Source organism: Ornithorhynchus anatinus, chromosome 17 (genome assembly GCF_004115215.2).
Source record: "Ornithorhynchus anatinus isolate Pmale09 chromosome 17, mOrnAna1.pri.v4, whole genome shotgun sequence".
Taxonomy (NCBI): domain Eukaryota; kingdom Metazoa; phylum Chordata; class Mammalia; order Monotremata; family Ornithorhynchidae; genus Ornithorhynchus; species Ornithorhynchus anatinus.
The window spans coordinates 7,836,589-7,858,331 of NC_041744.1; the positions used below are offsets into that span (position 1 = coordinate 7,836,589).

At 54.3% G+C, this 21,743-nt stretch overlaps 1 protein-coding gene across 7 annotated transcripts in view; it reads right to left on the minus strand.

Moving 5' to 3' along the window:
- ABR (ABR activator of RhoGEF and GTPase) overlaps positions 1-21,743 on the minus strand; it is a 162,805-nt gene that overhangs the window by 55,371 nt on the left and 85,691 nt on the right. For 5 of the 7 annotated variants that reach the window (XM_029081817.1, XM_029081820.2, XM_029081818.2 and 2 more), the window contains 4 exons: positions 13,243-13,347; positions 8,622-8,807; positions 5,818-5,925; positions 2,589-2,655 (listed from right to left, as the gene is read on the minus strand). In XM_029081817.1, coding sequence (XP_028937650.1) covers positions 2,589-2,655; positions 5,818-5,925; positions 8,622-8,807; positions 13,243-13,347 — 466 coding nt within the window. Of the gene's footprint in view, positions 1-2,078; positions 2,140-2,588; positions 2,656-5,817; positions 5,926-8,621; positions 8,808-13,242; positions 13,348-21,743 lie in introns of those variants that run through there. The other 2 variants (XM_029081823.2, XM_029081822.1) reach the window with 2 other exon arrangements.

The following is a 21,743-nucleotide window of genomic DNA, read 5'->3' on the forward strand; positions in this document are numbered from 1 at the left end:
GTCCATTTTACTGGCAGCTACCTGAAGTTTCCCCACTAGCTTGCCTTTTGGGGTCATTTCTTTCAGAGAAGGAACCCCTTTTCTTTCCCTCTTCCTCCCTCACTTTCCCCCAAACAATACAATTTCCTGCAGGTCCTTCTAGGAGTGACTGGTTTCAGATTAAAACAGAGTGTCACCAGCACAATGGGGCTGTCCCCTCCTTGGGCACCAATCTGAGTTGGGAGTATCCAGATCAACAGCTCCCTTCTGGCTTCTTTCCCTCCGGTCCTACTTTACAAGACCCAGGGACAATGATGATCCCTGAACCCCACCTTTCTGGCCTCTGACTCCATGAGGTAGCTTTACCTCCAGAACAGAGCTCAGTGGAAACAAGCTCTGCCATGTGGCCCAGGCTTGTACCCAGCCGCAGTGGAGTGGGGGAGATAAAAGGGGAGCAAGGACAAAAGATTGTGTGTGTGTGTGTGTGTGTGTGTGTGAGAGAGAGAGAGAGAGAGAGAGAGAGAGAGAGACTCAAAGAGCCCATGAAGCTTTCCTGGGGGTTCTCCAAACCCAAAGTGTCCTGAGTCCGAACCATAAAACAGTCCCTCGAGGGCGAGGAAGAGGACAAGGTTACTCTGTCCTCCAGCCCAGGTCCCTTGGGGTCTCCAGGATCTGAGCAGGATCTCATTTTCAGCTGTTCCTACAGCTCCCAACCTCACACTGCCTCTCTGATCAAAGGCAGGAGGAGAGGAGTGAGGTGGGGCTGGATGGCCCAGGGACACCAGTAGCACAACAGCAGTTCAGGCTGGGGAAGGGGCGGGAGCCGGAGTCTGGAGGAGAGTAGCAAGGTGCCCCCTTCCCAGGCCCGCTCAGTGGGGCACTCCAGGCTCCAGGGATCCTATCCCCCCGCCCCCCTGGCACGCACACGCGCACACACACACAACCACACAATGAAGCTCTGGGTTACCAGGGAGCTGAGAGAACATGACAACTGGGAAGGAGAGAAAACCAAACCAAGGGGATTGGAAAAGGGGGAGGGGAGTGAAGAGACTAGGAGACGAGTGCCAGACGAGGCTGCCCTCCATCAGAATAATGAGCCCAGTGGGCACGGTTAACCATGGAGAGCTGGCGGGTGGGGAAGGGGGCGTGGATCTGTTCTCCCCCCATCTCGCCAAGGACAACTCGAGTCATCTCCGTGGCACTGCTGGCCTGAGGGCCTGGGGCGCAATGGCTGCCTCACCCACCTGAGGCACCCAACCCCTACACCTCGCCCCTAGACCCAGCAGCTCCCCCACTGCACAGGCAGACAGCTACAAATATTGCCCTAACACTCTCTCCCTGGGGGACAGCGGGGCCCGGGGGAGCCAGCAGGCCATGCGGCATGTCTGAGAACAAGGGCGCAGCCGATCCCTCTAAGCCACCAGCTCCCTCTTCTAACTGGGCTCCCAGCTCCACATGGCAGCCCTTGCCATTCCCAGGGCAATCTGCCCTGCTCCGGGGCAAGGCTCATACAAATCTCCTCAAGCTAATCAATTCCCTCTCCTCTCCAAACCGCATCCACATTCTCCTACCGCTGCCGCGGCCACTCCGAGCCAGCCAGAGCAGCATGTGCGCTCCCTGAGTACAATACACCGGCAGCCCATCCTCCATCTCATCTCCCCGAAACAAAGAAACTCCCAACTTCCCCCTCCGGACCACACCGGTACACTCTCCACCTGGGCCGGCGGCTGACTCCAAGCTCTCTTGACGCTCCCCACCCCGCGGCAACAGACCTCGGTCCGGCCCCTCCAGTCTCCAACCCGGGGGCCACGCTGGCTGATTCCTATTAGCCCCTCCTGGGGATACCTCAAGTCTCCCCGGTCAGGACCAGCCACTCCAGACAGAAACGACATCGCGATAAATCCACCTTCTGAAGCAGATCGCCCGAGACCCGTGGGCTGCCGTCAGTCCTCCCAGCCCCGCGCCCGGGCGGGAAACAAACTGGGAGGGCGGCCCATCCCGACGCCGTCCCCAAACCCAGCCTCGTTCTCCCCGAGACCCGCCCCCCCCGACCGGCTGCCAGCGGACGGTGCCCGAGAATGGGGTGAGGGCGGCGTTACCATAGGTGCAGTTACAGCAGAGCCTGATGATTAAGAGAATTTCCATGGCAGTCTTCCCCCCGGCCGCTGTACAGCCATCTCTCCGGGACCCCTGCCTCCCATCGGCAGCCCGGCCACCCGGCCACCTCGCCGCCGCTCCCGCCGCCGCCCAGCGGACAGCGCTTCGCCGCCGCCGTGAGCGCTCCGCGCACAGGCAGTGGAAAGGGGGAGGGGAGATAAATGGTAGGGGGGAGGGGGGCGGGGAGGAGTAGAGGAGGGGAGATGGAGGGTGGAGGGGGGAGTGGTAGACATCACTGGCATCCTAAAGAGGCATGCTCTCAGAGCTGGCGCACTGCCTGGGGGCACCAGAGGCTGGACTCCCTGCTTGTATGCACCCCCTCCCCCCACTATCACCACAAACACACACACACATTCACACACACAAACATACATTCAATAACGCATGTGCCTCAGACCAGGAAAGCAGACAAAGCAAACCAGATCCCACCTCCTGCCCTCTGCCCAAAGTACCTTCCATAGTAACAGATGTGTGGCTGTGGCTGTCCTTGGAGTCCTTAGGGCCCTTTACTTTGAGCTCCTGTCAAAGGGAAAAGAAGATTCAGCACTAGCCACCCCATGCTCCTCCCTGGGCTGGGGCTTTCTAAAATACTTCTGTGACAGTGGGGGTGGGGGAGACAAAGGGGTCAATTGGGGGGAAACTGGGTATCCTTGACTCATGCTTTTGTTAGTGTCCCCCAAGGCCAGGGGCAGTTGGTCCCTCTCCCATCTGTCCTCTCGGGAGCCTCAAAAATTCTGCCTTCAGGATAAGGAGTTGAGGAGAAGGAGCAGGAGAGAGGGGAGAGGTGGGGGAAGGAGGGTTCGGGGATGGGAGAGAGGAACGGCGGGACAGGGGTGAGGGAGAGAGAGGTGAGGAGTGAGGGAGAGAGGGAGGGAAAGGGGCAGGGGCAAAGGAGTGGGGAGAGGGATGGGGGGAGTAGGGAGAGGGGCTGGGGGAAGAGTGGGGAGGGGGGGAGAGGGTAAGGGAAGAGAGAGGGAGAGGGATGTGGGAGAGGGTAAGGAGAGGGTAGAGAAAGGAGAGGACAGAGAGGAGCAGGGTGGGGAAGAGAGGGAGTGGCAGGGCAGGTGAGTAGAAAGAGGGAGGAGGAGACAGAGGGGAAAGGAGCAGAGGAGAGGGAAGGGATGGAAATGGGGAGAGGAAGGGGATGGAGCGGGAAGAGGGAGGGGATGGGGAAAAACCACTGCAAAAGCCTCCCGGAAGACACTTGCTCTGAAAACCTTCTCTAGGGAAAAACGAAGGGGAGGAGAGAGGGGGAAGGAGAGAACAGGCTCATATCACACCAACAAAAACACAGGGGAGCATTTATTTCCAACATGCACCAGATACTTAAGCTTACCCTGGGCTGGAGAGTCCCTGAGGTGACAGAGGGTGGCCCCACTGGCCCTCATGACCCCCTCTATGCCACAGAGGAGGGAGCTGAGCACTGAGGGGCCTCAGCCTGGCCACTTACCCCCCTAAATGAGCAGGAAATGAGCCACTCTCCTCTCTGTCCCCCAACCAAACCCTTCAGAAGCTTCCCATCCCTGGCAATCATCAGGACAGTCAAGCGGAGACTGCAGGATGGAAATGCCCAACCCACTTGGTGGTCCCAGGCAGATTAAACTGGCAAGTGGCGCGTGGGAAAGGAGACTGCGGGGATGTCCCTATCTCATTCGAAGCCTCTTTGCAGTCTTGAGCCGCTGCAGGCAACAACTGTATCTGCTGAATCTGCTGCTAGTGCGGCCTCCACTTTAGAACACTTGCTCCCTGAGCTAATAGGACAGAGCGAGCCACTTCAGCCTGAAATCAGAGCCGCAATGTGATCCCGAACAGGGATCTGAGTGGTCCTGAAAGCTGCGGGGGGTGAGGAGGGGAAACACGGGGGGCAGAAGGGTGACTGAGGTGATGAGGTGTCATTTCCTCCCTTCAAGACTGAGCGGAGCGGTGTGGGTGGGAGGGACGACACGGACGGGAAAGGTTCCCGTATGCCAATCCTTCCCCGGGGAAGTCGCTCAAGGTCACGAAGTTGATCCTGCTGTCACCAAAGGATGATGGAGGCTACCAAGACACAGAGCCCAGGAGGGCAGGTGCCCCCCGGCTTCGGTCTCCTGCCCCTAGCTGTTTCTGAGGAGGAAAATGGTTACGCAGTGAACTGCTGGCTAGCTCAGAGAGGAGGGACAGGGCTCCACTTCCTCAACCTGAGGCCCGGTCCTGGGCTGCTTGGCTTTCCCATCGCCTCAGAGCTTGATGGTCCCAGAGCTGTATCAGCCTAGAGGTATGAAATCACTTTGACAACGAGCGGAGAAGGGCCTAATTACAGTAATTAAGTGGCAGAGCTGAACAGGAAGCATCAGTGAGTGAGTCAGGGGAAAGACAGTATCACAGTGTGACTCCACTAGGCGGTGAGCTCGAGCAGCAGCTCTGTCCTTGGGAGAACGTGGGCTCAAGCGCCCACGAGGGAAGGTGGAAAGCTGGGACCCGGTTGAAAGGGTCACCACACCCACAGCTCTGGCCCTCTTCCCCGCAGAGCACAGACAAGCTGTATATAGGAAAACACTACTCAAAGAAAAAAGGGCAGGAAAAAGGAAGACCTCCAACAGATTCAGTGACCCAGCAATGACTTCTACCTGTCGCCCGTCCACAGGCCCACCCTTGAGACGTGGGGTCTGAGCCTTCCCTCATAGAAACATTTAGTGGGGAAACACACCTGGCTTGGACCCACAACTCGGGAGTGGAAGTCACAGGCCTTAGCAACTTTCCCAGGACAAAGGGCAATCAGCCCTCCCAACTCTGGATGGTTCCTTGGGCAGCAGATCCCAGCTATGGTAAACACATGGCATCAACCAGTCCCATGGCCGCTTGGTCACCCAGAACACAAACGGAGGGCCAAGGGGACTGAAGCACCTTTGAGGGCCCAAGTCGAGGAATGTCTCTTTCTAGCCACAATGGGAGGGTCAGGCTCATCCCCACAAGGATTCCAATTCCAATTTATCAGCCCAAAGGCCCTCTGGAAAAGACACCGATGCCACAGTCCCCCAGAGCTGCAGCATCGAGGGCCGACATAGCTCGTAGTTCAAGGATGAGGTTTGTTTTGAGGGAAGAGGGCTGACTCTGGAACCAAAGGCACACACCATCATCGCCAATGCAGGCCTTCTTTGTGACAGGGAGACTCTGGGCCCCCATTGCCCTTTCCCCCTTCCTAATCCCGGGAGACCAGCCTCGTGGCTCAGTGGAAAGAGCATGGGCTTTGGAGTCAGGGCTCATGAGTTCGAATCCCAGCTCTGCCACTTGTCGGCTGTGTGACTGTGGGCAAGTCACTTAACTTCTCTGTGCCTCAGTTCCCTCATCTGTAAAATGGGGATTAAGACTGTGAGCCCCACGTGGGACAACCTGATTCCCCTATGTCTACCCCAGCGCTTAGAACAGTGCTCGGCACATAGTAAGCGCTTAACAAATACCAACATTATTATTATTATTATTATATCACCACCACCACAAAGCGCAATCCCACGGGGATGAGAGAAAATGCCAGGGGCCTAGAAAATCCAACTAGGGAACAGCTCTCTTGGCCAGGAACAAGGTTGGGGGTGGGGAGGCTGGGGGCAGAGGGTTGGGGGGAGAATCAGAAAATCCCAGGGAGCTGTCTAAATGCATCATTAGTCGCGGCAGACGGGCCCCCAGCACGAGAGGAGCGGCTCTCACCTCCGAGATCTTCTGGAACTGGTTGTTGGACTGGCTGCACTTCTCAGCGGTCTCCAAAGCAATTTTATAGTTATCCACAAAAGCTTTGTACACGCCGAGCTGGCTGGCCTGCGCGGGGAGAGGGGGAGATGGATTGGTGGAGGGAGGGGAAGGAGGGGGGTGGCGAGGGACATAGAGAATGAATGAATGAATGAATGATTAATCAGAGCACCTGGAGAGTCAAGAATAGCAAAAACCTGCAGTTCAGCTCCAAGGGCTGGGGGGAAGGGGAAGGAGGAGGGGCCCGAGTGTGTGCTGCACAGCTCTGTTATCCCTCTGAAGTATACTGAATGGTTTCCATGGAAACTGCCTCCGCCTTTAGGGTTAACAAGGGCCACTGGGGCTAGGGCAGTGCTATCCTCCAAATGTTGAAGAATTAAAGTCATTAGGCTTGGGTCTTTATTTAGCTCTAATAAGGTCCCGATGGATTGGAAGGCCTTCAAACCCCAAACTCTTTTCACAAAAGGGGAGGTGGGAGAGAGAGAAGAGGAAGGTGGGTGAGAGGAAGAAAGAGGAGGGAATGGGGAGAAGAGGAGGAAAAGAAGAGGTGAAGAGAGAGGGGGAGAAAAGTGGAGAGGGGAAAGTAGTGATAAGGAGGAGGAGGAAAGGAGAGGGCAGAAAGGGGGGAAGGGGAGGAAGGGAGAGGAGAAGGAAGCAGGAAGAAGGGAAAAGGCAAAGGAGAGGACAAGAGAACGTGTGTTATGGCAGCTTCACTCCCTCAGGTTCCCAGCTATATCGTTCTGAGCCAAAGAGCTTTACCTCGTGCCGGGCAGCAGCATTGCCCAGGTTGGCTCTAAAATGACAGTTTCTACCCTCATGTCCAGGTCTTGTAGCCCACTGGCCTGGGCAGAGCCCAGCACCCTTTTCAGAGCACACCATGCAGCCCCCTTGAGGACCCTCTGGGGAGAGCCAAGGAGGAGGTGGTGATGATGAGACTCAGGAGCCCTGACTCTGTCAGAGTAGCTGGTGTCCCGGCATTGAAGCTGAGCATGGAGCTCCTCCCTGGGGATCTGGAGAAAGAGGGTGGGAAGAGTGGAGTCTCAGGAAATGGAGCCACAGTAAGACTGAGGGGGAGATAAGAGCTGGCCTCTGCTGCAGTCAAGGGTCCTGAGGCAAGGCCTGGGCCCACCTGGGTGGGGCGGGGGAAGGAGGTCTGGACACCAGCTGGGACCCGACCAAGGAGATTCCATCTGCCATTTGAAGATGAGCAGGAAACTTGCCACTCTCGCCCTGTCGATGACTTTGTGTGCTCGGAGGGGGTCTCATGGGAGGCGCGGCGGCAGTACAGCTGGGGTCATCCCCGGCAGGAGACGTTGGCCTACGCCTCGCTGGGGAAGGGAGTTCTGGCCAGAGAGCACATAGCTCCTGGAGGGGCGGGGGGAGGGGCGGGAGAGAAAGCTCAGACCCAGAAACAAAAACTGGGAAAGTGCCAGGCCGGTGGCAGGAGACAAGGGGGAAAACAACCCTCCCACCAGAGCCCAACCCCACCCAAGCCGCCCCACCGGGAACGGCAGGCTGGGCGGCACCAGCCGCAACCATGAGCACTTGGGAGGTGGCAGTTGCCTGGAAACTGAAGCTTAACACAAAGATCTAATAAAGCAAATAGCAGAGATGTTAATTCCTGCCTTCCTCGTGTAACACAGAATCAAATCCCCAGGCCCCCCCGGAACCTCGGCCCCACCCTGACCCTCCAGAGTCAGTCGGCCAATTCGGCCCTGAGGCTCCGTGGCGTCCCCCTCCAATTCTGTGACCACCCCCTAAGCATCCCAAGTCCCAGACACCGGCAGGTACCAGGCAGAAGGGGAATGAGCCAGAGCTAGATGCTGTTCCACACCGTGACCTGGTCCCAGGGCTTCCGATCTCCCTCCAGATCGGAGAAGCAAACACTTCGGTTTCACCAGTTTGGCTTCCCCAAGGGAAGGGCATCAAAGGGATATGTCAAGTGAGCTCCACCCCAGGGTTCAGTGAGTGGCCTTTTCCAGTAAGGATGGAATTAGGAAGACAGCTGAGAGCCATAAACTGCCCCCACCTGCCAAAAACCACCACTTAAATTCTCTAGTCCCCATGAGAAAATTGGGTGCTTGCCCCTTCCCCAGGTCTTCTTCATCCCTGTGCCCCCTCCTCTGCTTTGGGGTTCTGTAGTGTTTGCAGCAGCCCTATAGCTGTTACCATCATTCCTTATCTCCTGCCATCCCCAGTGCACAAACTAGGCCAGGGAGAGCTTTCCTAGGTCACCTCTGTCCTAACTGCCCCCAAGCTCCTTCCTTCCAGGTGCAGGAAGCCCTCAAACTCACCGGCTCTCTACACCAAGTGGACACCAAGGAAGAAGAAAGAGAAGCAACATGGCCGAGTGGCTAGAGCACGGGCCTGGGAGTCAGAAGGACCTGGGTTCTAATCCGGCCTCCTCCACTTGTCTGCTGTGTGACCTTGGGTAAGTCACGTCTCTTCTCTGTGCCTCAGTTACCTCATCTGTAAAACGGGGACTAAGACTGTGAGACTCAGGCAGGACATGGACTTTGTCCAACCTGTCTCATACCTACCCCAGCAGTGAGTACAGTGCCTGGCACGTAGTGTTTAACAAATACCATTTAAAAAAAAAAAAGAGAGAGAGAGAGGAGCTCAGTCAGAGGCCAGGGAGCCCTATGCCCTGTGAGAACACCGAATAACATCTCTACCGCCTCTTTGGATGTTCCCAGGACGTCGGGTGGCTCTCCCCTTGCCAGGCATCCTGGCTGGGCCCTGAGAACCAGGAGGAGAGAACTCACCAGTTTCTGGAAGAGGTGACCCATGGTGACTTGGCTGTCCCACTGCTGCACCTTGGGGCAGAGACTGTCGTAGAACTCCTTGTGGATTTCATAGATGTCCTGGATCTTGTAGAAGATGGTTTCGATCTGCTGAATGGTGAGGACGGGCTGCGAAGTGGTGGCAGTGGCTTTCAAGGGCTTCATGGGCTTTGGGAGAGGAGAGAAAGGGAGGGGCAGAACTGAGAAACCCAGAAAGAGGCAACAGGCCCAATTAGGGCTTTATGTCCCACTGCCTGCTCCTTGGGAGAGGAGAAAGAAATGCTTCTCTCCTGGCCCCAAGACCCTGACACCCTGGTGTTTGGTCTGGTCCTGGGGGAGTCCATGATGAGCTCCTTCCGGCTTAGGACCTGGGAGCTGGTGCCTTCTGACTCGGGTTCTCCTACCACTCTGAGCCACACCCTATTCCACCCACCTACAAAAGGACTTCTAAAGGTTCTCTGGTCCCGTCCACCCTCCCACAGCCCATCCTGCCAGGAATATTCCCGGCGCACTACCATATTAGCCCAAAGAGAACAAACCCAGGGAGAGGAGAGTGGGGACTACCTTGATGGGAGAGTACAATACATCTGAAAAGCAGCATGGTATAGTGGATAGAGCATGGTCCTGGGAGTCAGAAGGTCATGGGTTCTGATCCCGGCTCTACCACTTGTCTGCTGTGTGATTTTGGGCAAGTCACTTCACTTCTCTGTGCCTCAGTTACCTCATCTGTAAAATGGGTATTGAGACTGGGAGCCCCAAGTGGAACAGGGACTGTGTTCAACCCAATTTGCTTGTATCCACCCCAAGGCTTAGTACAAGGCCTGGCACTTAGTAAGCACTTCACAAATACCATAACATGATTATTAATTATTATTAACTGAATTAGCACATACGTTCCCTTCCAAAAATAAGCATAATCAATCTATTTACTGAGCGCTTACTTTTGCAGAGCAATGAATCAAGCGCTTTGGGGAGTACAATATAACACGGTTGGTCAACATGTACCCTACCCACACTCATTCCCTTGGGCTGCCCCTCTCCAGAAGCAGAGAAGAGTCCATGCCCAGGGAGGAGGTCCAGATCAGCCCTAGTGCGGTCATCCTCCTTTCCCTTAACGCCTCTCCGGTATCCAGCAGGTGCTCCAGGCGAGCAGAGGCCAGCATCGAGACACCTCAAGGCAGCAAAAGGAAACTTGGGGAGAGAGACATCAGCTTCAGAACGAACATAAATCATCATCATCCTGCAATGGCCACAGAGCTCTGGATGTAACACCTCCACCCCCTTAACCTGCACATGTCTCTCCTCCCCTTATTATGGGGGGGGTCTGTGGCTCCTCACACCCACAAACGTTCCACTCTACACCGGCTACTTTTTGCGCGCCTGTGAACAGCCAATAGAGCAGGACATGGCCCAGGTCTCCAAGTCCCAATCCCAGAAGGACGGGGCTGTCTAGGTTTCTGAAAGGCCGACTCTCAGGGCACAAAAACATTAGCTCTGGTAGGATGAACGGCCAGGAGTTGGGGGGCTGCCAACCACAGTAACACCTGACCAAAGCTCTGTCCATCAGACCAACAGCACTGAGTTAACATAACAGCCCGTGCTCCCCACCCTGGTGGCTTTGGGCCGGGGGCCAGTACCGTGGGCTCTCTCAAGACACCTGGGAGAAAGGCCCCAAAAGCACACAACTAACGGCTCTGACTCTGGCCTCACCTCTAACACTGGGTACAAGAGAGGGTAATAATTAGCTATTTGACCACCTCCCCAACTGCACCCTGATCTTTTCTCCCACTCGGGGATAGGGAGCCAACTCACAGTCACAAGCAGGGCCCCAGAGCCCCCGAGGTGTGGGCTCTAGGCTCCCATCAGTCAGTAAGCTCGGCCTCACCCCACCCTAGGGTGGAGACTCTAGGCTTCTTCCCCACTTTTAAAAGGGAACTGCAGCCTGTAGCTCAGGGACCGGACCTGGCTGAGGCAGCCGGTGAGTCACGGGATGAGCCACAAATAGGACTGAGGGTTCTGAGCGTCTTGGCCCTGCGCCGGTCCCTGCTAGGGGACTGGGCATTCCAGGGGAAAGGCTGTCTCCAGAGCTGCCATGAAACCCCGTTGCCTCCTGCCAGGGCCAGAGAGGGAGATGACGGGTTTCGTTCTCCGCAGACTTCCCTTCCGGCCCTGAAAAAGGGAAGGAACAGGCCCTCCGACCCTCGCCAGCCACCGCTCACATGAACGGGGAAGAGGTCCAGCAAGCTGGGCAGTTCTCATGGTATCTAAGAACAGAGTGAGAACTGACCGAGGAAACAGAATGGGTAGAACTCCTGAGTGTTGCGGGGGTTAGCGACAGGAGAGGGTCGGGGACCTGGGACCTGGCACCGCCCCGGATGGAGCCCGGGGAGCAGAGGCTGGAAGCGTGCCCTCCGCTCACCTGGCACAGCGGAGATCAAACACCTTGGTCATGACAGTATTCAACTAGCAGAGGCCCCAGACTGGAGAAGCCGGTCCTCGGTGCAGTTTCGGACTCCCTGGGTCACCGTGGTGGGTCATTTGCCCTCTCGGGGCCTTAGATCCTCAACCACAGAAAGGGCGAGAGGGATGACCAGCAGTCAGCTCCCTTCCCAGCATGCTGTGAGGCGGTTAATCGAGATGCTATCTGCCCAGTGCTCTGCCTCATCAACAAGAAGTCAGATAAAGGGTCCTCAATCATGACTCTGCAGAGCAAGACGCCCCCACAACCCAGCCAAGTCAGCACTGCGGTCTTGCCCCAAACCCCTCCCCGCCAATCCCGGATTTGGGGCCTGGCCTCTCTTCTCCTAACAGCTCTCTTCCAAGACAGCCACTGGGCTGGGCTAGAATGGGTTTCCAGACCCATTTCCCTGGGGCCCTGCCAGATAGCAAGCACCCTTATGCCCTCTCCTCAGCCCAGCCAGCCACTCCTGGGCCCACGTGTCTCTCCTTGCATGTAAATGTCTGCATTAAGATTACACCTCTTCTTGACCCAATAACAAATTTGCATATCAGGAAGTGTCAGGATGAGGACATTAGTGCATGTTAGAGAACAGCTCTGTGGTCAGAGGCTGTGGTGACCATAAAGAGCACCAAGAGAGACTTAGGAACTGGAGACTTGGAAACGGGAAGGTTACAAAGTGACTGGGTTTTTTTTCCGTCTTCAAAGCGGTCTCTCTTCTCCATCCACCGATTCAGACATTGGGTTCTCCATGACGTAAGTGTGCTGGGAAGCTGGGGTCCAGCATCAGAGGGGAACTTTTACTCCCCGAAGCAGAGTTTCACTTTTAATCTCTAGCTCACCTGCTGCCGTTGCTCTGGCAGGCTGGGGCCTGCAACTTTTCAGATTGTAAGCCCCCTGAGAGACAGGGACCATGTCCAATTCCCACCTGCGTGTTCTTTCCCAGCGCTCTGCAGAGTGCTCTGCACCCAGTAAGGGCTTAATAGATACCCTAACTACCACTTGGTCTTCCTGAGTCCTTGACAGCTCACCACCCTCTTGCCAGCTGCAGTTCAGCTGGTGATTTCCGGAGCTCGCCGGACAGAAGAGGGGAGGAGGGGCAGCTGGCCAGGGGGACTGCATGCCCACACCCCAGCTCTGGAAACAGAATCTGGGGAACGGGAGAAATCCACTGTGACAGCAACCTCTTGGCCTGCTTGTGGTGGGAAGGTAGGGGAGGAAGAGGCAGGAAAGGTCTGGCCTCTAGAGCTGCAATCTCTGTAGGATGGGAGCAGACAAACAGAAACCCCAGTCACAGAGATCGTATCAGAGGAGCCCTGAGATCCTGACGAAGGAAGTGCTGCAGCTGTGGAGGGCGGCAGCTGCCCTGACGTAGTGGGAGCACACATTTCTGTTTGGCTGGAACTGTCCTGGGATTTGAGAAGTCTGTTTGAGGAAACTTCAGAAATGCTCCTCATATGTCCCAGAATAGGGCTGCCCTGGCTAAACTGCTCAGACTATCTTCCGGCTGACTCCCACGCTTCCTCTTCTGGGGTGTGCCATGCTCAAGATATGTTTGGTTTAAGTTCCAGGGCATTCTGGGATTTGTAATATGGCCCTCTCTGAATGTGAGGGTGACCCCATGTTTCCCCCACTTTCCCCAGCTCTCACAGTCACCAAGTGGGTCAGGGAAGGAGCACAGGTTAAAGAAAAATGGTTTTTCAACAAGAATACTACAGCCAGACTGCACTCAGGGAATGAGTTAAGTTCCTCTTTGTCCTTCTACCCCTGAACCAGGGAACTCAGCCTAGGTTTCATTCATGTGCTGCTGGAGCGCCAAGATCCCACACCAGAGGAATCCTCCGAGAAGCACAGAGCCAGGGAGCTTTTCCTTCCCTGTCAGGAGAGATTTAGTTCCCCTGAGGCAGAGCTGAAGCTGTATCTGAGATCCAAGGCAGAGGAACTGAGGCCGAATGAAGAGCAGAGGGCCAGGAAGGCTGGAAGCGGAGGGCGACCAGGGTAGGCTCCAACCAGGGGCTTTAAGCGGGAGGACACCACAACTCTGCTTGCCCACTTTGCCTCCAAAACTAGATCCAGTTCCAGGAAGCCCAGCACCTCAGATGTTTTCTCCCTGTGGGAGGTTGGAAGGCGCCAGAGCATACTTACCAGAAGTAGTGCTTCCAGCTGATTTATGTAGATCTCTTCACTGGCTAGAAATCCCGACAGGACCAGCTTTCGCATCTCCAGGCCCTTCCCGGCCTCTCGCTCACTCTGCAGGGGGTAGGGGAGGCGGCAAACAGAACATACACCTTGTTAGCATGGGAGGAGAGGTCACATGACTTGGCGGGTCGCTACTGAGCCTACCAATTTCTCAAGAGTAGCCAGTCACAGCCCTGCTTCCAGGCGCCTACCTGTTCTCCCCTCACTCCTAATCGGAACTAGGCTATTTCCTCCACTTATTCCCCGAGGCCCATTTCCTACAGCCCCCAGTAATGGAGTGTAGTGGCTGTCGAACAGGGCTGCTCGCTGCTGCTGGGGTTCAACCATCGGGGCTCCCCAACACAGGAGCAGGTATTGGATCCCCATTTGACAGTTGAGGAAACTGAGGGACATAAAAGAAGTTAAGTGATTTGCCCAAGACCAACTCCGAAGGCCCACGTTCCCCAGCGCTGTGCCTCTGCATCCAGGACCTTCCCTCAGAGAGGCCCCCTAGAGCGGTCTCAGGAGAGGGGAGGCCTCAATCCCGGTGTCTCCAGCCTGGGCCCTGCCACAGCCAGGACTCCTCGAGAGGCTGCAGCCGCTGACCCTCCGGGGCCTCTTGGGGGATGCAGGCACTTTTCCCCTCAGGATTGGCACAGCAGCCAAGATGCAACAGAGGACCAAGACCACTGGCCTGCCTCTCTTGGCAAACAATGACCCCTCAGGCTGTGGCAGGGCATCTAAAACCCGCTCCTGCCTCTGGGGACTGAGAGAAGGCCTTAGAGGGGTTAGGGAAGCTGATTGCGAGCAGTGCTTAGGCATTCTCAACCTCTTGGGATGCAGTCTTCATCTCCTCACCCTACCACCCCACCCATGTCTTCCCCCTAATGACCTGGCCATGTACTTCATTGAGAAAATTGAACCATCAGGGGTGATCTCCCTAAAATCTCCCCTCCCCCTCTCCAGTCCTTCCCGCTCTCCTGCCCCTCTTTGACTCTCCCATTTCTCCCAGCAGTATCTTAAGAGAGCTCTGGCCTCCTCTCCAAATCTACCCCTTCCGCCTGTGACTTGGACTCCAATCCTTCGCACTTTATCAAAACACTTCCCATCTCCCTCATTCTTCCCTTAACTGCAAACTTTGACCGTTCACTTTCCACTGATTTCTTCCGTACTGCTTTAAAACGTACTTATGTATCCCCTACCCTAAAAGAAGTCCCTTCCCTTGACCCCAGTGGGTCCCTCCTATTATCACCCATCTCCTTCCTAAGATTTCTCTGCAACTCCTTGAGAGAGTTGCCTAATCCTGCTGCCTCTACTTCCTCTCTTCCGATTCTTTCATGACCTTCTCCAATCTGCCAAATCCAACGGCCTCTACTCCATCCCAATCCTCCTCTACTTCTCAAGTGCCTTCGACATTGTGGACCACCCCCTTGTCCTTGAAACATTATTCAACCTTGGCTTCACTGACACTGTCCTCTCCTGGATCTCCTCCTCTCTGGCGACTTCTTCTCAGTCTCTTTCATGGGCTCTTCCTCTGCCTCCCACCCTGTAACTGTGAGGATCCCCAGGGCTCAGTTTGGGGTTTTTTATAGTATTTGTGCTTACTCTATGCCAGGCATTGTACCAAGGACTGGGGTAGATAAAAGCTAATCAGGTGGGACCCAATCCAGATCTCTCATGGAGATCACAGTATTAATTCCCATTTTACAGATGAGTTAACTGAGACACAGAGAAGTTAAATGACTTGCCCTAGGTCACAGAGAAGAGAGTGGTGGAGCCAGGATTAGAGCTCAGGTTCTTCTGACTCTCAGGCTTGTGCACTATCCCCTAGGCCACACCGCTTCTCAGTTCTGGGTTCCCTTCTATTCTCCAACTACACCCACTCCCTTGGAGAACTCATGCACTCCTTTGACTTCGACTACCTTCTCTATGCAGATGATCCCCAAATTTGCCTCTCCACCCCGTCCCCTCTCCTCCCCTGCAATCTCGCATTTCTTCCTGCCTTCAGGACAACTCTACTTGGATGTCCTGCATACACCTCAATCTTGTGTCCAAAACAAATCTCTATTCCTTCCCACCCAAGCCCTCTCCTCTCCATGTCTTACCCATCACTGTAGACAGCACCACCACCCTCCCTGCCTCACAAGCCCACGACCTTGGCATTATCCTCAACTCATCTTTCTCACTTAACCCCACATTCAATCTGTCACCAAATCCTGTTGATTCTACCTTCATAACATTGCTAAAACCCACCCTTTCCTCTCCTCCCCAACTGTAACCATGTTAATCCAAGCGGTTATCCTAACTAGCATTGATTACTACGTCAGCCTCCTTGCTGACCTCTCTGCCTCTCCTTGCTCCAGTTCATACTTCACTCTGCTGTCCAAATTATTTTTCTACAAAAACATTCAGGCCACTTTTCCTCACTTCTCAGGAACCTCCAGGGGCTGTTCATCCACTCTGCACCAAAGAGAAACACTACACCTTCAACTTTAAAGCACTCAACCAGCTTGGCCCTTCCTATCTTACCTCCCTGACTTTGTCACAACCCAACCCGCACACTTCATTTCTCCAAAGCCAACCTATTCACTGTACCTTGATCTCATCTATCTCACCACCGAGCCTTTGCCTGCGTCCTTACTCAGACCCAAAGCTCCTTCCCCCTCCGTATTTGACAGATCCCCCACTCTCTCCTCCTTCAAAGCCTTACCAAAATCAAATCTCCTAAGAGGCCTTCACCGACTAAGCCCTCACACTTCCCTTACTCCTGCTCCCTTCTGTGTCACCTATGCATTTGGACCTGTACCCTTTAAGCACTTTGATATCCACCCTAACCTTGTGTACATGCTCATAATTCATTACAATGTCTGTCTCCCCATCTAGACTCTAAGTTCCTGATGGGCAGGGAATATGCCTATTGACTCTGTGGTTCTGATCTCTACCAAGCTCTCAGTACACTGTTCCACACATAGTAAGCGCTCAATAAATACCCCTGATTGAGTGATCTCCCCTAGGAAAATGGCCAAGTCCGTTAGCCAAGGTTGTTAGCCCAGCCCTCTCCTCTCTAACCCTCCCCTGCTGGCTTGAGCAACATCCTCTTTAGGATTAAAGATGCCTGAACCAAGAAATTTCCACACGCATCAAAAATCCAGCCTCCCAGGACCACACCTGGCTGCCGGCACCTCCTGGCCAGAGACGAGCTCTGACTTGATCCTGCTGCCACCATCATTTTCCCCAGAAGACACACCCAGGTCTCTACCCAGCGCCTTGCCAGCAGATGGAAACAGCAGCCCCAGCACGATCAACCCCCACCTTGCCTTCTGCTCCAGAAGTGGCAGAACCCGAAGTAGCCACAGTACAATAATGACTTTTTCTTCTGCCAGTACCTCGCAGCTCCATGGGGCCTCCGCCGATGCCCACCTTTACCCAGAGGGATGGCAGAATGTGGACATGTGCCACAAGGTACCTCAGGCTCGCTCTATGTTCTGTAGAGTCCAGAGGATTGTCATTCTGGGGAATCAGCGAGGGGCGATTGTGTAGGTGGCTGGGTTAAGGGACGTCTGCTGGTCAGGAGGGAAAGAAAGGCACTGCTGGCATCCCCTGGCCATGAGGAGAAGTAGTCCTGTGGCTAGGAAGAAGGACCCCTGTTCTTCCCTGCCCCTCCTCCCCCCACACCAGTCAGTCATTCATATTTATTGATTCCTTCTGTGTGCAGAGCACTGTACTAAGCACTTGGGAGAATACAATATAACAATAAACAGACACATGCTCTACTCACAACGAGCCTAGAATCTAGAGGGGGAAACAGACATTAGTGTAAATAAATTGCAGATATGTACATTAAGTGCTGTGGGACTTGGAGGGGGGATGAATAAACAGAGCAAGTCAGGGCGATGCGGAAGGGAGTAGAAGAGGAAAGGAAGGCTTAGTCAGGGAAGGCCTCTTGGAGGAGATGTGCCTTCAATAAGATTTTGAAGGGAGGAGAGTAATTGTCTGTCAAATATGAGGAAGGGCATTCCAGGCCAGAGGCAGGACGTGGGCTAGGGATAGGTAGCAAGATAGGCGAGATCGAGGTACAGTGAGAAGATCAGCATTAGAGCAGCTAAATGTGCAGGCTGGGTTGTAGTAGGAGAGTAGCGAGGTGACGGAGAGGGAGCAAAGTGATTGAGTGCTTTAAAGCCAATGATGAGGACTATCTGTTTGATGTAGAGGTGGACAGGCAACCACTGAAGTTTCTGGAGGAATGAGAAAATATGACCCAAATGCTTTTGTAAAAAATGATCCAGGAAGCAGAGTGAAGTATGGACAGGAGTGGGGAGAAACAGGTGGCAGGAAGGTCAATAAAGAGGCTTACACAGTAATCAAGGCATGATAGGATAAATGTTTGGATTAATGTGGTAGCTGTTTTGATACTGAGGAAAGGGTGAATTTTAGCGACGTTGTGAAGGTTGAACCCACAGGATTAAATGAAGGATTGAAGATGTGGGTTGAATGAGAGAGAGGAGTCAAGGACAACGGCAAGATTACAGGCTTGGGGGACAGGAAGGATGGTAGTGCTGTCTACAGTGATGGGAAAGTGAGGGGGAGGGCAGGGTTTGGGTGGGAAGATAAGTTCTATTTTAGACATGTTATGTTTGAGGTGATGAGATGACATCCAAGTAGAGATGTCTTGAAGGCAGGAGGAAATGTGAGACTGCAGCAGAGAGATTGGGTTGGAGACATAGATTTGGGAATCGTCCACATAGAGGTGGTAGTTGAAGCCCTGTGAGCCAATGAGTTCTCCAAGGGAGGGGGTGTAGATGGAGAATAGAAGGGAACCCAGAACTGAACTCTGACGTACACCCACAGTTAGGGGGTGAGAGGTAGAAGAAGAGCCCACGAAAGTGACTGAGAATAAGTGGCTGGAGAGATAAGAGGAGAACCAAGAGAGGACAGTGTCAGCGAAACCAAGTTTGGATAATGTTTCCAGGAGGGGGTGGTCGACAGTGTCGAAGGCAGCTGAGAGGTCGAGGAGGATTAGGATGGAGTAGAGGCTGTTGGATTTGGCAAGAAGGAGATCATTGGTGATCTTTGAAAAGGTGGTTTCTGTGGAGTGAAGGGGACAGAAGCCAGATTGGAGGGGGTCAAGGAGAGAATTGGAGGAGAGGAACTTGAGATACCGGGTGTAGACAATTCACTCAAGGAGTTTGGAGAGGAATAGTATGTGGGAGAAACCGGAGGGAACCGTATGTCAAGGGAGGGTTGTTTTTAGGATAGAGGAGACATGAGCATGCTTTGAAAGAATTGGGGAAGAAGGCATTGGAGAGCAAACAGCTGAAGATGGCAGTTAGGAAGGGGGAAAATGTTTTGACAAAGTTTGAAGGAATGGGGTTGGATATGCGGGTGGTGGAGGTAGATTTTGAGAGAAGGCAGGAAATCTCTTAAGATACTGCTGCGAAAGATGGGAGAGTTGAAGAAGGGGCAGGAGCGGGAAGGGACCGGGGAGAATAGATTTTTGGTAAGATCATGCCTGAATAGTGTTGATTTTCACCAAGTATGTGGCCAGGTCATTAGAGATAAGGGATGGGGGAGGTAGGAGGGCTTTGAGGAGGGAGTTAAACGTGTGGAAGGGCTGGTGAGGACAATGGGCTTGGGTGTCAATAGGATGGAGAAATAATTTTGCCAGGCAGTGGAGAGGGCAGAGTTAAAGCGTGCAAGATAAACTTGAAGTGGATGAGGTCAGTCTGATATCTAGATTTCCACCAGCGGTGCTCTGCGGCTCATATACAAGAGCGAAGGAGGCGGACTGTGGAGGTGATCCAGGGCTGTGGGTTAGTGGTACGAGATTGATGAAAGGATAGGGGAGTGAGTTGGGTTCAGTAGAGAGGGTGATGTTGACATGTCGATTTAGTCATCAAGGGAAGGTAGTTGGGGTATGGAGGTTAAGTGGGGCATGTTCAGTTGAGAAAATTGGACGGGGTCAAAAGATGGAGGTCCCTGTGGAGGAACAGCACAGATTTGTGGGGAGGAGGCGTGAGGGAGAAAAGGCAGGAAAGGAGGTTATGGTCAGATAGAGGGATTGCAGAGTTGTAGGGGATGGTGCGAAGGATGGGGAGGGATTGGTGGGGAGGGAGGGATTGGTGGGGAGGGAGTGATTGGTGGGGAGTGAGGGATTGGTGGGGAGTGAGTTGACGGCCAGTGCAGGGTGAGGGGTTGAGGGGTGGTGCTGGGATAGGATGACAGGAATGAGGCAGGGGAGAGGGGTGGAAATAGTGCAAGAGTTGGGTAGAAGAGTGGGAGGGGGAGGTGTGGTGAGAGGGGAGAACTGGGATGGGCTGCCATTGAGGGGTCATGGTGGGGTCAGTGAAGTTTATGCATTGAATAGACAGCAATAACTACTTAATCCGTTGTGATTCCCTGGGATGGTTGAATTGCCCTTGAGTCCTGGAGAGTGAAGCCCCTCTGGCAAAGCGGACATCCAAAGAAGCCAATTTAAACTGACCCCTTCCTGGAGGGAGGGGAGAGAGCAAGGCAGGAATGCCGAAGAGAGCCCATACATGCAGACAGTAAGATGAATGTGGATCGTGATATCAGACATCAAGTTAGTAGACATGAATGAGACAGATGAAACTGGAGTTTGGGGTCAGAAAGTGTTAAACCACCCCAGGGTCCTCATCACTCACTGCCACACACATGAGCCCCTGTGCTTCACATCTCTCTCCATTTCCTCCCACCCATAATGGCCCCAGGTTCACAGAGAAAAGGGCTATGTGATGGACCTTCCAGCCAAACTAGGAATAGCCCAGGGCAGCTGGTTTTACTGGGATGAGGTAAACATTGGGGAGGGCAGGAAAAGGCCACGATCAAGAACTCAGAAACAACAAAACGAAACTTGACCCTAAAAGAAACAAGCAACCTGCACCTGCCTAAATGTTGGCCAGTCAATCGTATTTATTGAGCGCTTACTGTGTGCAGGGTATTGTACTAAGCGCTTGGGAAGTTGTATACATGAAGAGTTTATACTACTTCAAATTGGCTAGACAAAGGGCAGCTTTAAGAGCTGCCTCCCCTGTGGGGTCCGTGGTCAGCTGGGTGCCTCCCGCCTCAGTCCTTACAACAACCACAAAGTGCCGGGGCTGAGGCCTGGCCGTCCTTCTCGACGGGAAACTCTGTCGCCATTCTGCCTGAGAGGGCCGAGGTTTGGGGTTGTGTGTTGGGAGTCACGCACCCCGACGAGACGTTGGGCAACAGCTCCCATCCCCTGGGGGCGGGACAGCCTGAGCTCTGAGGAGGGATCGGTGTAGCCCGGACTCCTCCTCTCCTCTTTAGGGAAACCATGCCCCAGTCCCAGAGCAGGAACTGTCCCACATACCCAGCAACCACCCTGTCCTGGTTCACAGGTAGGTTCCACCCAGGTTTTACTCCGGCCACCCCTGCAGTCAGAGGCCCATCTGGCCACAGGGACAATGAACAAAGAAGTCGCTGTCTGCTCATTAGGGAGTAGAGATGTATAAGGTGGGCCGCTTCTACTTGGTCCAAGCCCTTAGGTGAATGGGTTGGAGGGGAGGAGACCTCTGCTCTCCATCTTCCTGACCCTAGCGCCCTGCCAAAAGACCTGGTCATCCTACCCCTAGGCAAGGTAGCACCTCCTTGTCTCCGCCCCAGAAAGGAGCACTGCTCCCTTAAGGAAGAAGCAAGCTTCTACTTTGACAAACCCAAGTCCTTGCCTGCAGGCATCCCCTTTCAGGCTGGTTGTGGGCTCTGTGCCATCACTTAGTCACCAGTTTCCCTTCATTCCCCCCTCCTACTTCAGCCATCACAGAACAGAAAGTAGTCAAGCAAACCACTGAAGTTGGAGTGGAGACTCAGTTCCCTGGGCTTGCCAGGCCCCTGCCCTGAGGTCCGAACAGCCTTAACACCCCTTGGAAGAGGTTTTCCAAGCAGATTTGGGGCCAGTGCTCCCAGGAGATGATCCCATCACTTGGAGGGAGGGAGAGGGAGTTGGGCAGGGCTCTCCCTTTGCCCATGCAATAAAAGGGAAGCCCAGGTAGCATTCATCTCCTTCCTGGGAGAACCCAAACCTTCCCCCGAGTCAGCCGACTCATGACGGATACCTGCCGGGGACCCTAGAGTCGAGGCAGAGGTCACGCTCCTCCTGGGAAGAATCACAGCATGTCTTAGGAGGGGGTTCCTAAGGCCACCCCATGCCCTGAAACTTGGCAGCACCTTCAAGTACAACCAGTCACAGAGCATTTCAGCAGGGATAGAAAAAAGCGACACACTTCCCGACCCTGATCGGCCAGCCTTCCTGGGAGACTGGGGGTTACAATGTGGTGCGGGATGACACTTGCAAAACTCAGCTACCAAGTCACAGCCCAAGAAAGCCCCTTCTACACAGCAACCTGAACGAAATGGGCAGCCGTCAACCTCCCCGCCCCCAGGAACAACTGGCCCAAATAGAGCCGTGCACATCGGCCCCTAAGGATAGC